This window comes from Ranitomeya variabilis, chromosome 8 (assembly GCF_051348905.1).
Source record: "Ranitomeya variabilis isolate aRanVar5 chromosome 8, aRanVar5.hap1, whole genome shotgun sequence".
NCBI classification, from domain to species: domain Eukaryota; kingdom Metazoa; phylum Chordata; class Amphibia; order Anura; family Dendrobatidae; genus Ranitomeya; species Ranitomeya variabilis.
In genome coordinates, this window is record NC_135239.1 from 41,613,398 (window position 1) to 41,627,221 (window position 13,824).

General features: G+C 43.8%; 1 protein-coding gene across 9 annotated transcripts in view; it reads right to left on the minus strand.

Moving 5' to 3' along the window:
• Nucleotides 1-13,824, minus strand: part of SMG7 (SMG7 nonsense mediated mRNA decay factor) — a 44,172-nt gene that overhangs the window by 13,350 nt on the left and 16,998 nt on the right. For 5 of the 9 annotated variants that reach the window (XM_077278397.1, XM_077278396.1, XM_077278401.1 and 2 more), the window contains exons 2-14: nucleotides 12,796-12,827; nucleotides 11,290-11,407; nucleotides 8,263-8,395; nucleotides 7,856-8,027; nucleotides 7,166-7,237; nucleotides 5,457-5,607; nucleotides 5,189-5,324; nucleotides 3,193-3,355; nucleotides 2,300-2,456; nucleotides 2,020-2,090; nucleotides 1,335-1,395; nucleotides 666-785; nucleotides 1-392 (exon numbers count right to left, since the gene is read on the minus strand). The exon at nucleotides 1-392 is cut by the window's left edge and continues 41 nt beyond it. In XM_077278397.1, the coding sequence (XP_077134512.1) occupies nucleotides 1-392; nucleotides 666-785; nucleotides 1,335-1,395; nucleotides 2,020-2,090; nucleotides 2,300-2,456; nucleotides 3,193-3,355; nucleotides 5,189-5,324; nucleotides 5,457-5,607; nucleotides 7,166-7,237; nucleotides 7,856-8,027; nucleotides 8,263-8,395; nucleotides 11,290-11,407; nucleotides 12,796-12,827 (1,778 nt within the window). The remainder of the gene's footprint in view (nucleotides 393-665; nucleotides 786-1,334; nucleotides 1,396-2,019; nucleotides 2,091-2,299; nucleotides 2,457-3,192; nucleotides 3,356-5,188; nucleotides 5,325-5,456; nucleotides 5,608-7,165; nucleotides 7,238-7,855; nucleotides 8,028-8,262; nucleotides 8,396-11,289; nucleotides 11,408-12,795; nucleotides 12,828-13,824) is intronic. The other 4 variants (XM_077278398.1, XM_077278403.1, XM_077278400.1 and 1 more) reach the window with 1 other exon arrangement.

Below are 13,824 nucleotides of genomic sequence, written 5' to 3' on the forward strand. Positions count from 1 at the left end.
CGGTGCCGATCTTCTTGGGTTCAGTCTTCCGTTTGCCGTTAATATCCTTCTTGTTAGCAGCTGAATTAATCACCTTATTAAAGTCTCTCTGCTCTTTACAAGCAGTGGCCGTTCTTGTATAACTCCGAGCTGGCACCTCGCGGTTTACCTCCTGGGGTTTAATGTTCTCTTTGAAAGTAACCACAGGCTTTTCAGAGGATTCACCGTTGGGACTGCGTCCAGTGGAAAGTACAGATTTCAACCCAGGACTTCCCTCGGTTTTCTGAGTGTCCGCTTGTCTCATCTCTTGAGGCGAGGGAAAGTCTTCAACATCATCTGCATCTTCAATCATAACTTCAGGAATATCAGTGGAGAAGGAGACCTCACCTTGCACAGTACAGTACTGCATCAGCCTGTCAACATATTAAAAATAGAAAAAAAAAATAATGAATATAATAAATCTCTAATCATCCAGTCATTTACGGCAACTCTCCATAGAAATAAAAGGTAGTGAACTGAATTGTTTCCACCATCCATCCCTCTGGGACTTCTCTTCATTGTCCAAACTCACGCACAAATGTATACATAAATATTAGAAATATATTCTTCAATTATCATGGTATTTCTGACTATGTTGCAATGAATAAATAGAATTTAGGATTAAAAAACAAACACCTAACACATACCTGGGCTGGTTTTCAGAAATCCACTTCCCCAGAGAGACGAGGCGAATGGGTCGCAGTCTGCGGTGCTGTGTCTCCCGGTCTCCAATAATGGCTTGGTGGCCTCTAGAGAAGTCAAGGTTTCTGAAATTAGGAATTAAGAATCTGAGATCTTTTGTTTCTTTTAACAGTGACAATCTCAGAAACTGGAGATCGGATGCAGCACCTGACCTGAGAAATGCTGAGCAAACAGCCTTACACACATATACATTTGATTATTATGCAAGTTGATAGTAGATATATGCAATCTGTCATTAGCAGAACCCAAGTTAATCAGGAAAAAAAAAAAGAGTCCCTAAAACTTGCATTGTTGTTTCCTTTGTAAGTTAATTTAAAGGGGCATCAGCACTAAAACTAACTAAAATTATTGTATAAACTTTTTTTCCATTAAAAGTTTCTCATTAAAAGTGGGGAGCAGGAAACGATCAGAGCACCTGCAGGATTGTCCTTACAAGCGGCTGCACGGAAACACCAGAGCCAACCCTACAGAACTTGAAGAAGCCTGCTTATTTGGGTAGTAGCTCATCGTGACTAATCTGCGGCTGCACTGATGCCTTCATGCTCTCATGTACAGTTATCAGAGGGTTTGGCTGAAGGCTACAGAGGAGTCTTCCTCAGAAGAAAAACACTTGCCTGAACGCTGGTCGAAGAGCCAGAAACCCTTGCAGCTCAAACTCCTCTGGAAGTGGTAACACTAGGTGAAAGAAATAAAAAAATAAAAGTGTAAAATAGATCGCTGATTTTATCTTACCTCAAAAAACAAACAAAAAAACAACACTAAATTGCACCCATAAAAAAATATCTAGAATGTTCAAGCTGTGACCATGTGCCGCCCCCTCCCTAGCAGCTGGTCTGGTAGTGCACACTAAATGTCTCTCCAATATGGGGGAAAAAAATAGACTCCTAGGGGCACGTTCTTTGTCCTAAAACACAGTCTGAACATATTAGGGCTAATCAAATATTGTGGGGAAAAAATACATCAGATTCCGCTCACTTCTGCATTGAGAGGTGAGCAGGGCCGGTGGCATCATGCCTATAGTTATCTACTAGCTCGTGTATGTGACTGGCAGGTATTGTGCACCGGTCTTATTCATCAGAATTGAAATGTGGATGATACTTGTAGCTTGCACACGTGTCGGCAGATATCTGTACATGTAATGTCACCAGTCCCGCTCCCCTCCCGATGCATACGTGAGCAGTGTCGGCAGATATCTATTCATGTGATGTCACCAGTCCCGCTCCCCTCCCGATGCATATGTGAGCAGAGGCCCATTGCCCTTTTTAAACTCCGAAATTGTACAAGCTCGTAGTTACTTACAATTGGCACTGATCAGGTCTTCCTCCAATACATGGAAACTGTTTAACAGAGAAATCAGCCATGGCCAAACACTGTAGACAGAGGAACAAAAGTGACCCCATATTACACAATATTGTACGACTCTGGGTATAAATGACAAATGCATCAAGTGCCAGTGCAGAAACAAGTGACACTAGTCCAGGTATTCACATGGTGAGCGTCTGTGCAGAAGAACCAACTATAGACATTAGGCCGATTACATTTCTTTTTTTTTTTATAAATGTGTCGTGGCGCTACTTACAATTGTCTTTCCTCCACAGATGTCTCCTGAAATACAGTGGGACGCAGCTTTATCCAGTCCAGAGACACCTTGATAGCAGGAAGCGGATCGGCACAGGACGTCTCATCACAGTGATGGGTCTTTGAGGGACTTCTGGACAGAGTGCCAAGGAACGACACTGCGCAAAGAAAAAATGGCGAACAAAGTCAGGGTATACGATGTAAACGCTACACCTTTTGCCACAAAAATAAAATATATTGGTACACTATTTAAAGGGTGTTCGGCTGACAAGGCCTTATCACTGTAGAATATTAAAAGGGTTGCCCGGTCCAAAATCATTAAGTCTGTATAGCACTGTGTAACTGCAGACTTATGAATCCCCTCCCAGCGCGCGCACTGTGCGCTATGGGGATTCGCTGGTTTCTGACCCAGGACTGGAGGAAATGTAGGAGTTATGCGTTCTCCTGGCCAGTGGGCGCCAGGCCCTCTAGTCTGCGCTGCCATACAAGTGTACGGAGCGAGGCCCACTGATGACTGGTTGGAAGGCGGCAAATCCCCACAAGTGCACAGTGTGTGTGCGCTGGGGGGGGATTCATAAGTCTGTAGTCACACACATTGACTGTAGACTTATTGATTTGGAGTGGACAACCCCATGTCCACACCTAGCACTCTTGTGTGGCTCAAAGTCACACCGCATCTGCTGTCTGAGAAACCATATTGTAATAAGTGGTGTGACTATTCTTCCCCACCAACACCATTGTGAAAAATAGCAAAACCAGATTGGGCACAATGCAGTAGTTAACAATAGACATGTCTGGATCTCCAAGTCAATGAGGGGAATTGCTGAAGCCACTTGTGACCTTCCAGTGGCCGGTCTACCTTCTGACTGCAAATTATAAAAAAACAAGTCTTACTGAAGAGAGCCAGCAGCTGGGACCAGCACAGATCCTCGTCTTGGCTGAAGCTCTGCTGCTCGGCCTCCGTACCGAAATTCCGCAGGTGGTGCAGCTGGAACAGGTTGATGACTGTGATATGAACCAACTGCTGGGAATTGAATGATTTCTGGAATACCATATTCTATAAGTAAGAGAAAATAAAAATGTAGGAAAAAAAAAAAAATCAAGCAGCTGTGCAGGGTTAGAAAATAAAGGTCCATTTACACCAGGAGATCATAGTGAATGATCTGTCCTTAGAAGGTAGGATGATCGTGAGACGAGCTGCCAATCACCCAACAAATTAGCATATTGCTCCTTCTTTGGGTGAAATGAACTTTTCTGCTGCACAAAAAAAAACACATTTTTCACGACACCGCGTCATCCTGTGTAAACAAGAACTGTGCTGCCAAGACAAATGACAGCTTATATGCACTGAACGATCTAGTACAGATCATTACGCATCGTCTGTGAACAGGACATTAAACAGCAGCTGATCAGTAGACATGTAGCAGGTGGGTGGTCTTATTGTGCCGCCTGTCGGTTCGCCTGAACGGACTCCAAGAGAAGCAGTCCTGTGTGAATGATACCAGTGAGGATTCTGCAGCGTGTGAACCTGGCCTACTGCAGCAAACAGTAGAGGATATTTACCTGGAAACAAGTGTAGATCGGAATAATACAAGGTTTGGTTTCCATTCTTGTATTAACACGAGTTTGCAAAATATTATATACTAGAATAAAAGCTGCTTTTTGTCTAAAACCTGCTGTATGATCTATGCAAAAATTTGATAACCGCAAGCATTGCGGATTACTGCAGTGGTCACAGAACTTTCTCATACAGGAATTAGGGCTCTTTCAGCATATAATCGGTCAGCGTGCACTAAAGACTGCACAAAGACCCATTTTAGCCAGGGTGCTTGTGCCCGCGAGTGATATTCAAAGCTGGAGGGGAAAAAAAAAAAAATATCACAGAATGCCTTTAACAAATTAGAAAAGTGCATGCAGCCATCATTGGCTTTTTCCTCTGCATTATGGAAGGGACCCATTGACTGAGCGCGACTATTTGTTGAGAAAAATGGTTTAAAAAAACAAAGGTGTATTAACTACATTAAAAAAAAAGATAATGGGGGCTTTGGTTAAATTTCCCAGGTGTGGTGTCCAAAGCCCTTGAGAGATGGGATGTTTAGGCTAATGGGGCTTTTGCACCACTCTTGATGAAAAGGAGTTCCATTTTTTTGTGCCTTATCGAGGTCTTTTTTTTCTTTGGTCACACATCTTGGAGGGACGGCATGGTTTTGCACTGCTTTTACTGTTCTATTAAGGATCAATATGATTTGCTCACTCCCTCATTGTACTGCTTATGTATTTTAAGTACTTGTGCAATATAAAGTTACCTGAAAAATGTGCATGAAATAGTAGCAGCTCCCTAATACGGATGAGCGCATGCATGTTGCTGCACAATTTGCATACATGACTGGCACCTTTTTTTAATACATCCGTCTGAACTAGCACTTAAAAGCGGTGTTGTATCTTTTCTTCAGGAGCACATTGCTCCAGTACCTCCCGTTTGCCTATGGGCAGTGTGTTCCGGATGATTGACAGTTCGGACTAATGGAACAGTTGTGCCATTAATCCGAATTGTGCACTATCTGACGCTGCTTACAGAAGCAGCTTTGCCTCTGCAGCACCGGAGGAGCAAAGGGGCATTGAGGTAGGTCCGGTCTAAAACAAAGCTTGGAAGCGCACACTTCTTGCCTAGGAAAATCGGCCACAGCTGATAAGACTGCACAGGTGATCGCAACGAGCAGTAAACTATAGAATTAAAAATTCTATACAGTCAGAAAGGATTTTTTAATAACCAGCAAAATCCAAAGTTAGTTGTTTTTACAAGCACTTTACAGTTTTACCAATTTAACATTGAGACAACCCCTTGTACCCCGACTGCACGGTTCCTCTTAACAGTCTTTACAGTACCCACCTTGAACTGCTCCTCCAATTGCTCTCGCAAATGGCTCAGTCTGTCCAAATTTTTTGCTAAATAGACATGTCCATGGAACTTGATGAAAGCTTTGATAAAATCCGAGACGCTCCATCGTTTTTTAACCTCCTCGCGACTTAAAAAGAAATAAAAGGAAGCAAGATTAAGATGCAAGTAAAACAACAGGGTTGGGGGGGGTGGGGGTGGAAGCAAAAGAACAGGTATGGGGGTTTGGGAAACAAAACCATGTTATGGAGTTACCCTGTACCTCTCCAGTGCTTTGGAAAGAGCCTTCTGCAAGTTTGTGGAGGCCGCTGGGAAAGGAAATTTAACAGCGATGCTGCGGCAGTAGTAAAAAATAGTGGTCAAATGATCCCCCTTGGAAGAGGCAAGGATAGCCAGCTGATTATATGGCTGACCTATGAGAGAAAAGAAAAATTATTACTAGAAGGTCTTCTAGGAATTAGTTTTTAAAGGGGATAATCCACAGCATATGACAGATACCAGAAAGATGCCTCTGCCACCTGTGGACCCATCTCCCTATTCACAGATCCCCACATTCTCCATATACTTCAATGGAGAAGTAGCCGAGCATGTCTCAGCTATTACCAGGACTCCCACAGATTTTAGCTATGGGACTCCAAATCTCCTGATCGGGTGTGTCAATGACTGCTTTCTGGACATCTGTCAAGTCCGCAGTCTTCCCCATGATTGTGGAGCCTACAGAAACAGACTAAAGGACCCTTTTAAATGCTTAGGAAGCCTTTGCAGGTGTTTTTTGTTAATTATTCTAATTTACTGAGATAATGACTTTTGGGTTTCATTGGCTGTAAGCCATAATCATCAACATTAAAAGAAATAAACACTTGAAATAGATCACTCTGTGTGTAATGATATGCATAATATAGGAGTTTCACTTTTTGTATTGAAGAACTAAAATAAATTAACTTTTTCATGATATTCTAATTTTGTGAAAAGCACCTGTAACTTGTTTACTTGCATTTTAACCAGTTTCCCCTTCTGCAGGCTCTTAGGCCACGTTCACACTTTGCGGGTTCCTCTGCGGGTTAATCCCGCAGCGGAATTGATAAATCTGCAGGGCAAAACCGCTGCGGTTATCCCTGCAGATTTATCGCGGTTTGTTCCGCGGTTTCCGCTGCGGGATTACTCCTGTACTATTGATGCTGCATATGCAGCAATATGCAGCATCAATAGTACTGTAAAAAATAATAAAAATCGGTTATACTCACCCTCTGACGTCGCGATCTCCTCGGCGCTGCAAGCGGCTGTGCCGACAAGGACCTTCGTGACGTCACGGTCATGTGACCGCGGCGTCATCACGGTCATGTGACCGCGACGTCACCACAGGTCCTGTTCGGCACAGCAACTGAGACCGGACGCCGTGGGCAGCGCTGAGAGGTGAGTATAGCATTATTTTTTATTTTAATTCTTTTTTTTACACCAAAATATGGTTCCAAGGGCCTGGAGGAGAGTCTCCTCTCCTCCACCCCGGGTACCATCGGCACATTATCCGCTTAACTTCCCGCAACGTGGGCACAGCCCCATGCGGGAAGTTAGCGGATCAATGCATTTCTATGGGTGCAGAATCGCTGCGATTCTGCACCAAGAAGTGACATGCTCCTTTTTTTCCGCAGAAAAGCCGCGCGGCTTTTTCCGCGGAAATCCACAGCTTGTGCACAGCGGGTTTTGTTTTCCATAGGGTAACATTGTACTTTACCCTGCATGGAAAACTGCTGCGGATCTGCAGTGTCAAATCGGCTGCGGATCCGCGGCAAAACCCGCAAAGTGTGAACATAGCCTTATAGTCGCCTGTACTATTGATTTATACAAAGTTTGTTGAAAAATACAGTTTTCACTTTCTGTTTCCATTGAAAACAAGTAAAACAAAACTTGGAAACTCCCTTAAAGTTTTAAGGCCAAGGAAAAAATAAAATGAAACTAGAAGTCATTACTCACCATTGGAGGGGACGAGTTGAGCAGCATGTCTGTAGTAGGATTCAGCTTGGCTTGTCTGATTTCTATAGCGAGCTGGAAAGCAACAGAAGTCAGCGTTACACATACATACATATATACACACACACACACACACATACATACTTGTGTAATGGTCTAATTAGTCCATTACTGCTGACCTGTAATTAATACCCTATTCACTCCATGCATGCACTTGTCAAGAAGAGAACATTTGTTCTATAACCCAAAATAATACTGATAAAACATGTAGGAGAAAAAAACATAACACAATGCCAAATGTGTAGGTAACCCAGTCCAAAAATTCAGCAGTCTGACCAGACCTTACATCTACATAAGCTGATAAAAAATTGCTGCAGATTTTGGACTGGATCTGTTGCAGCAAATCTGTCTGCATGAGTTACATGTGGATTTTGTTGCAGATTTGCAGCAGCAAAACATGTAGTTTGCAAGAAAAACTTTCAGAATAAAAGTCTGAACCAAATATCAATTCTTCCAAAATTATGTGGATTTTATACACAGTGCATGGATGGATAAAACTGGGTAACGTCTCCTGCACTTTGTTGATACAGCAATACACTACAGGAAATCAGCAGCGTATTCTCCCAGTATGAACACATCCTATGGAAAATATATATATATATAACTGGAACAAAAACAGACTGAAAGTCTCACCGATATCTCCAAGATGTACCAAGCAGTGCTGGCAAATATAGGAGCAGGAACTGGACTGCGGCTTCACCACGGTCGCACAGTGCATCTGCTTATTGCTGATAATCCCCAGCTGAGAGGACTTCACACGGCATGGCAAATCCACATTAAACACAGTGCATAGCTCCTGCAAAAGCTTCAGGAAGGAATAAAAAAAAAAATTACACATATACAGAAATAGAAGTATACCATTAAAGCCCCATTCAGACATCCATGTGTCACAGATAGATCTCACAACCCAAACTCAACAGCGTCATAGATAGATGATGCACTGCGGTCTGGAACCGGAGCACGAGACGCGGAAGCGAGAATCTGGCCTAGACCCCAACATATAGGTGGGATACACAGATGACCGTGTGCGGCGAGCTCACCTGTGTATAGAAGCCACTAGCTGCCTCCAGGAACAGCGACAGATTAGCTTGCACCTCACTGCGGTTTGGGTTTGTCCGGTTTTTAGCTTGACCCTGCAGTGTCGTAATTTGGTTCTTGAAGGCATGGTTCCAACTAAAAGGAAAAAAAGATACCAGTTGGGTCAACTGACTGCAAAATGTGCTATTTACGGTACTTCCAATCACATTTATATAGCAAAGTGCACACATTGTAAAGACAAAACTCCCATGGGAGAGCTATTGGAGGAAGATGACGACAGGTCTGGTCACAGTACCCTCCATCAGCAGCCATTCTATGGACAGAAGTGCTGGCCAGTTTGATAAGAAAGCGTAACTAACAAGAGAAAGTGGCCAACCCCTAAGAGAAGTGGGCAAATATTAGGCTAGGTTCATATTGCGTTAGCGCAATCTGCTAACGCTTAGCGCTAAACGGATTGCCCTAACGCAATGTCTTTTTCAGGGTCGCGTTAAACGTCCCCGCTATCGCAGATCCCCGATCTGCGAGAGCGGGGAACGGACCTCGGGCGCGCCGCGGACGCTGCTTGCAGCGTCCGAGGCGCGCCACAAAAGAACGGCACATCGCTAGCGCGTGCCGAAAAAGGCACGCGCTAGCAATGCGCTTTAACATGGCTGGCAATGGGAGCGCTAACGGACGCGTTGCACGGCGTTAATTTCGCCGTGCAACGCTGTCTGTTAGTGCTCAGACTAAAACGCAATATGAACCTAGCCTTAGGGTTGCCAAAATTAGGGTGCAGAGGAAGTATAAGATCAAACTAGACAGCTTGGCTGTGGGGACTCATATGCATGCACAGAAGCTTCAGTTTAAAGAGAAATTTTCATGCTGAACTCAACACACGATGTAATAGCGGCTGCAGAGCTGAACTTTTTTTATTAAATTGATATTAGAAATCAAATTTGGAGTTTAATTAATTAGTTATTTTTTTGCTAAGACCAAGTGGGCATTAGGACAGTTTTCACTGTGGGCGTGTACTTATTCTCCCTGCATGATGTGACCAATGATAAGCAGGAAGCAACAAACAGGAGAAAAAGAACACACCCCCTTCATAGCTCAGAACCGTGTTGTTACTTCCTTTCAGAATCCCCCACAAAACTGGGTCCGGATGCATGCGCCAACGGGGCCAATAGACTATGATGGTGACTGTAGAGCAAACATATCCAACTCCTGTAGGCAGACACACCTGATAAGTGTATGGCAGAGAGCACGTCCCCTCTGCCGTCACCATCGTAGTCGATTGGCACTGTCCGCGCATGCATCCGGACCCAGTTTTGTGGAAGATTTCGGATGTATGACTCGATGAGGACACAAAACGCAATGTGAAAGAACCCCAAGTTAGTAGTAAACCCAGAGATTTGCACCAGAACCAGGTAGCATTAGTGCTGCTCTTACTTTCTCTAGACAGCTAGTAGATGCTGCAGGAGGACACTGGAGGGGAAGGGGAGTCCAGTATTGGGGCAGAGGGGATAAGAAGGATACAAGATCCAAATGCAGGGCCCTTCACCTCACAAAAAGATGAGGTCTGCTTCCCTGTATTGCCGGCTCCGTACTGCCGTACAGCCAGGTCTACAGAGCAGAAAAATAGTAGCTCTGGGTGGGCCGCTCTGAGCCTGGGGCAACCGCCCCTTCTGCCGACCCGGTAGCTACACTATTGGAGAGGGTACAAGTCACCTGGCTGAACAAAACAGACATAAGTGTGCTTACTGACATCTCCAAACAGGAAACATGGGGGAGATCGGTGCAGCAGAAGTAACTGCTATGAAAGCATGAGAGCTGATAGAAGGCTTTGTAATGATACACCGCTAAAATCCTCTTGCTTCCCCTCCCCCCACACTGACTGCCAGTACTTTAACTCAGTGCTCCCCAACTCCGGTCCTCAAGAGCCACACAGAGGTCATGTTTTCAGGATTTCCTTATTAATGAAGTGATGCAATTTAGTTAAACTGAAAGGTGCAGTCATTGGTGCTCTCCTCCCAACACTTTCTAATCATGCAGGAGGTAAGACCAGGAGATCAGAGAGAAGGAAGAAGTACACAGCCCCAGTGAAAACTCTCACTTAGACTTAAATAATAAACTCATCAGCTGCCAAAAACTTAGATTGCCAGTATCACCACAAGAGAGAGGTGGTATGAAAAACAAACTAAAAAAAGTTTAATTACATTGTGTGTCCTGGTCAACAAGAAAAATTGGGTGAAAAGTGCTCCTTAAATGTATGTCTGCACAAGTTGGACACAAAGCGGATTTTTCAGGCAAATAATTAGTGGCAACTGCAGTTCCACCGTGTGGTTCTGCACACACAGAGAAAATTTCAAGGCGAATGACTGACACTGTGGATTTGTAATTCACAGGACGTCAATTTATACTGAGGATTCTCATGGCAGAATTCACCATTAACAATGCGAACGGTTCGTCAGATCTGCAGCATTTAGGTAGCAGACAAGCCCTATGTGGATATAATGATAAATAATAGGCAAAAAGAAGCTTGGATCCATATGTTTCCATAGTCTCTGACTTAGGCCACGTTCACACGTTCAGTATTTGGTCAGTATTTTACATCAGTATTTGTAAGCCAAAACCAGGAGTGGAAGAAACAGAGGAAATCTATAAATCAAAACAAGTCACTTCTGGACATTTCCCCCACTCCTGGTTTTGGCTTACAAATACTGATGTAGAATACTGAGCACACACTGAATGTGTGAACATGGCCTTACATTGCTCTCACCCAAGTTCTCAACATAAATCTCAGCACAGAATCTACGGCATAATGGTGTTAGAGATAGACGGATTTTTTAAAATGTCCAAATAAAACTAAAAAATAAATAAATAAAACATCGACTATTAAAATGAAGTTAAGATGTATGAAAAGAGGAAAAGGTAATGATGGCATTGTCAGACGAATGTGGCCATATTGTTATGGGGTAAAAACAGCACTTAACATGGGCCCCATTGCTGCACCTTGCCCGTAAAGGGACAGCACAGCACTCGGCACTCACAGGTCCTGCTCCACCTTCTTGTCCAGTGCATACTCCAGGTCTGTCACAAGCATCTTCTGGTACAAGTCCTGTAGAGCCTGACGTGATGTCCACACCTCCGCTGTGCCAGGCTTGGAATCTGAAAGTCAAGAAACCACATGAGCACAAAAAAAACAGCTCAAAAAAAGAGTGGGAGTCTTACAGGTAATGCTTCTGGGGGGGAAAGCATGCAAATAAGTGCTCTACCAGAAGGATGAAGCCTGTCAAGAAGCTGAATGGTAGCGATAAAGCCGAGATGGAAGTCATCGGTTGGCGCTCAATCCACTACATCGATCTCCAGGTGCAAACAGAACTTTACGGAAGGGGACTACAGATGAGAGATCACGAATGTACAAGTTCGGCATTCGTACTTCTCCTGGAAGTCTGTTGCAATATCTCAGAGAAAAGAGACACGAGACAGAGAATTATCCAGCTCCAACTTTCGGGTCCTCATTGTTTTCAATGTGGTTCAAGTTCGGGTAAAGTTCTGGTTTGGGTAGGGTATCAGAACTCGAACGTCCCTAAAGGTGACCGCTAACACTTTTCGAAGGACGGAGCGTCTTCTTCCTCAGGCAAGTAATATCAAAAGTTTGGCGTTCCGGTTTGTTATCTTGCACCTTCAGTAAAGCTCTGTTTGCACCTGGGGATCGGTGCAGAGTATTGAGCATCGACCAACGACTCCCATTATCTCAGCTCCATCACTACCACTTGTCTGTTTGCCGAACCATCGCACGGGATCTTGGCAGGGAAAGGTCTGGTAGCCGCTCATTTATCTCCAGGCCACTCTGGAGGTTACTCTCAAGGCTACATAATGTGAGCTCTGGACGCCATTTCCACACACTTGTATTCTTACCCTATGAGGCATGGCATTCTCTTTTTTTACTTTCTCATGTGTTTATGCCAACAGGAAACTATCGTACATACACCGAAAACGGAATCAATTTCACCCAATAAACCAGAACATTGCTTTGTATGGATGACCCCAAAACAGCGGTCTATAGATGGAGGGCCCTGGTTTGGCGCATATCTCTAAGTCAATCAAAACTCGTCTATAGTGAAAATACGCCATTAAAGCCCTGTATGCACATAGTGTAACGTAACGTATGTAGCAGGACAATAGTATGCGTGAGAGCTGGCGGAATAAGTCAATGATAACCACAATCTGCTAGTGCAAAAACCACATGAAAATCCAGTTTGTTGCATCCATGATTACATTAGAAAATTACAGAACTAGCAACTTCCTTATACTTTATTTTTATTGGACTCGATCCCTTAAAAGATGAGAGATTACGTGATAATAACCTTACAGGTAGAGGCCACTATCACATTTGCACAACAGAGCACTCCATTAAATCCTACAGCACTCCTAGAGGCCCCCCAGGGTATGGCAGGGTAAGTGACCTAACCAGTATAGCGCTAGACACATAAGATGTACTTATCCACACAAGTGGCCGCACTGGGTGGTGAGAGACCATAAAACATGTTTACCTGTCATATCTGCTTTCAGGACTTCGGCCTGCCTGTATGGAGAAAAAGAAACAGAAGAGTCAACATAAAGGACATGAGCTACACGTAGGCAGCCATGTTTTTCTAATCCTGGAAAACCCCCTTCATTCCAGAAACTGCACTACCCCTGACTATGGGTTGTACGTGGTAGTGCAGTTCAGCTCTGTTCACTTCAATGGGGCCACGGCCCATGGTCAGAGGTAAATCTGTTTTGTATTGTATAACTCATTGTGCAGCCAGTTATTTATAGTGATACATAGGGATGCAGAAGCCAAAAAAGTTCTCAAAAGTTTTAATGAATCCCTACCGCAAAAAGGTTTGTTTTGTTTTCTTTCAACCAAAACTACAGGCACGTAATAAATAAAAAAGTTACCCAAAATATGTCCAGATCCGTTTAAGACAACAGGAACTTATTTGGGACATTACTAAAACTGGAAATATAAGTGACTACTTACAAGGGCCAAAATATTGGATTCAACTAAACCTGTCCATCCATACACACTATAGATAGCAATCAGACCACAAGTGTTCTTTCGACAGACCATGTAGCGCCTGGCTCGTACATGTCCTTAACAGAATTTATCAGCAGAATCTTAACCCTTAAAATATTTATATGTGCATGTAGATCTCTCAAAGACCAGTCCAGAAATACCTTTACATTGTCAGTCCTTTCCTCTGTTACTGAGAAATCAGCATTTGAATGAATTGATATGCAAATTGCTATGGAATATTTGAAGCCTCTGTCACTCCAGCTCTATTCCATGCCCAGCGACGCCTCCTCCTCCTGCTTGACCGACAGCTCCTTTGCCAGAAGTCACACACCATAGAGGCAAGGGCGGGGAACAGAGCTGGAGTGACAGAGGATTCAGAATTATCATAGCCCTTCAGCCTCATTTGTATATCAATTCGAGGAGGCTTAGAGCTGGAGTGACAAAGGCTTCAGAGCGACTATAGCCATTTGAATACAAATGCGGACTGGCCTTGTAAAGGTATCGCTGGACTTGTCTCTGA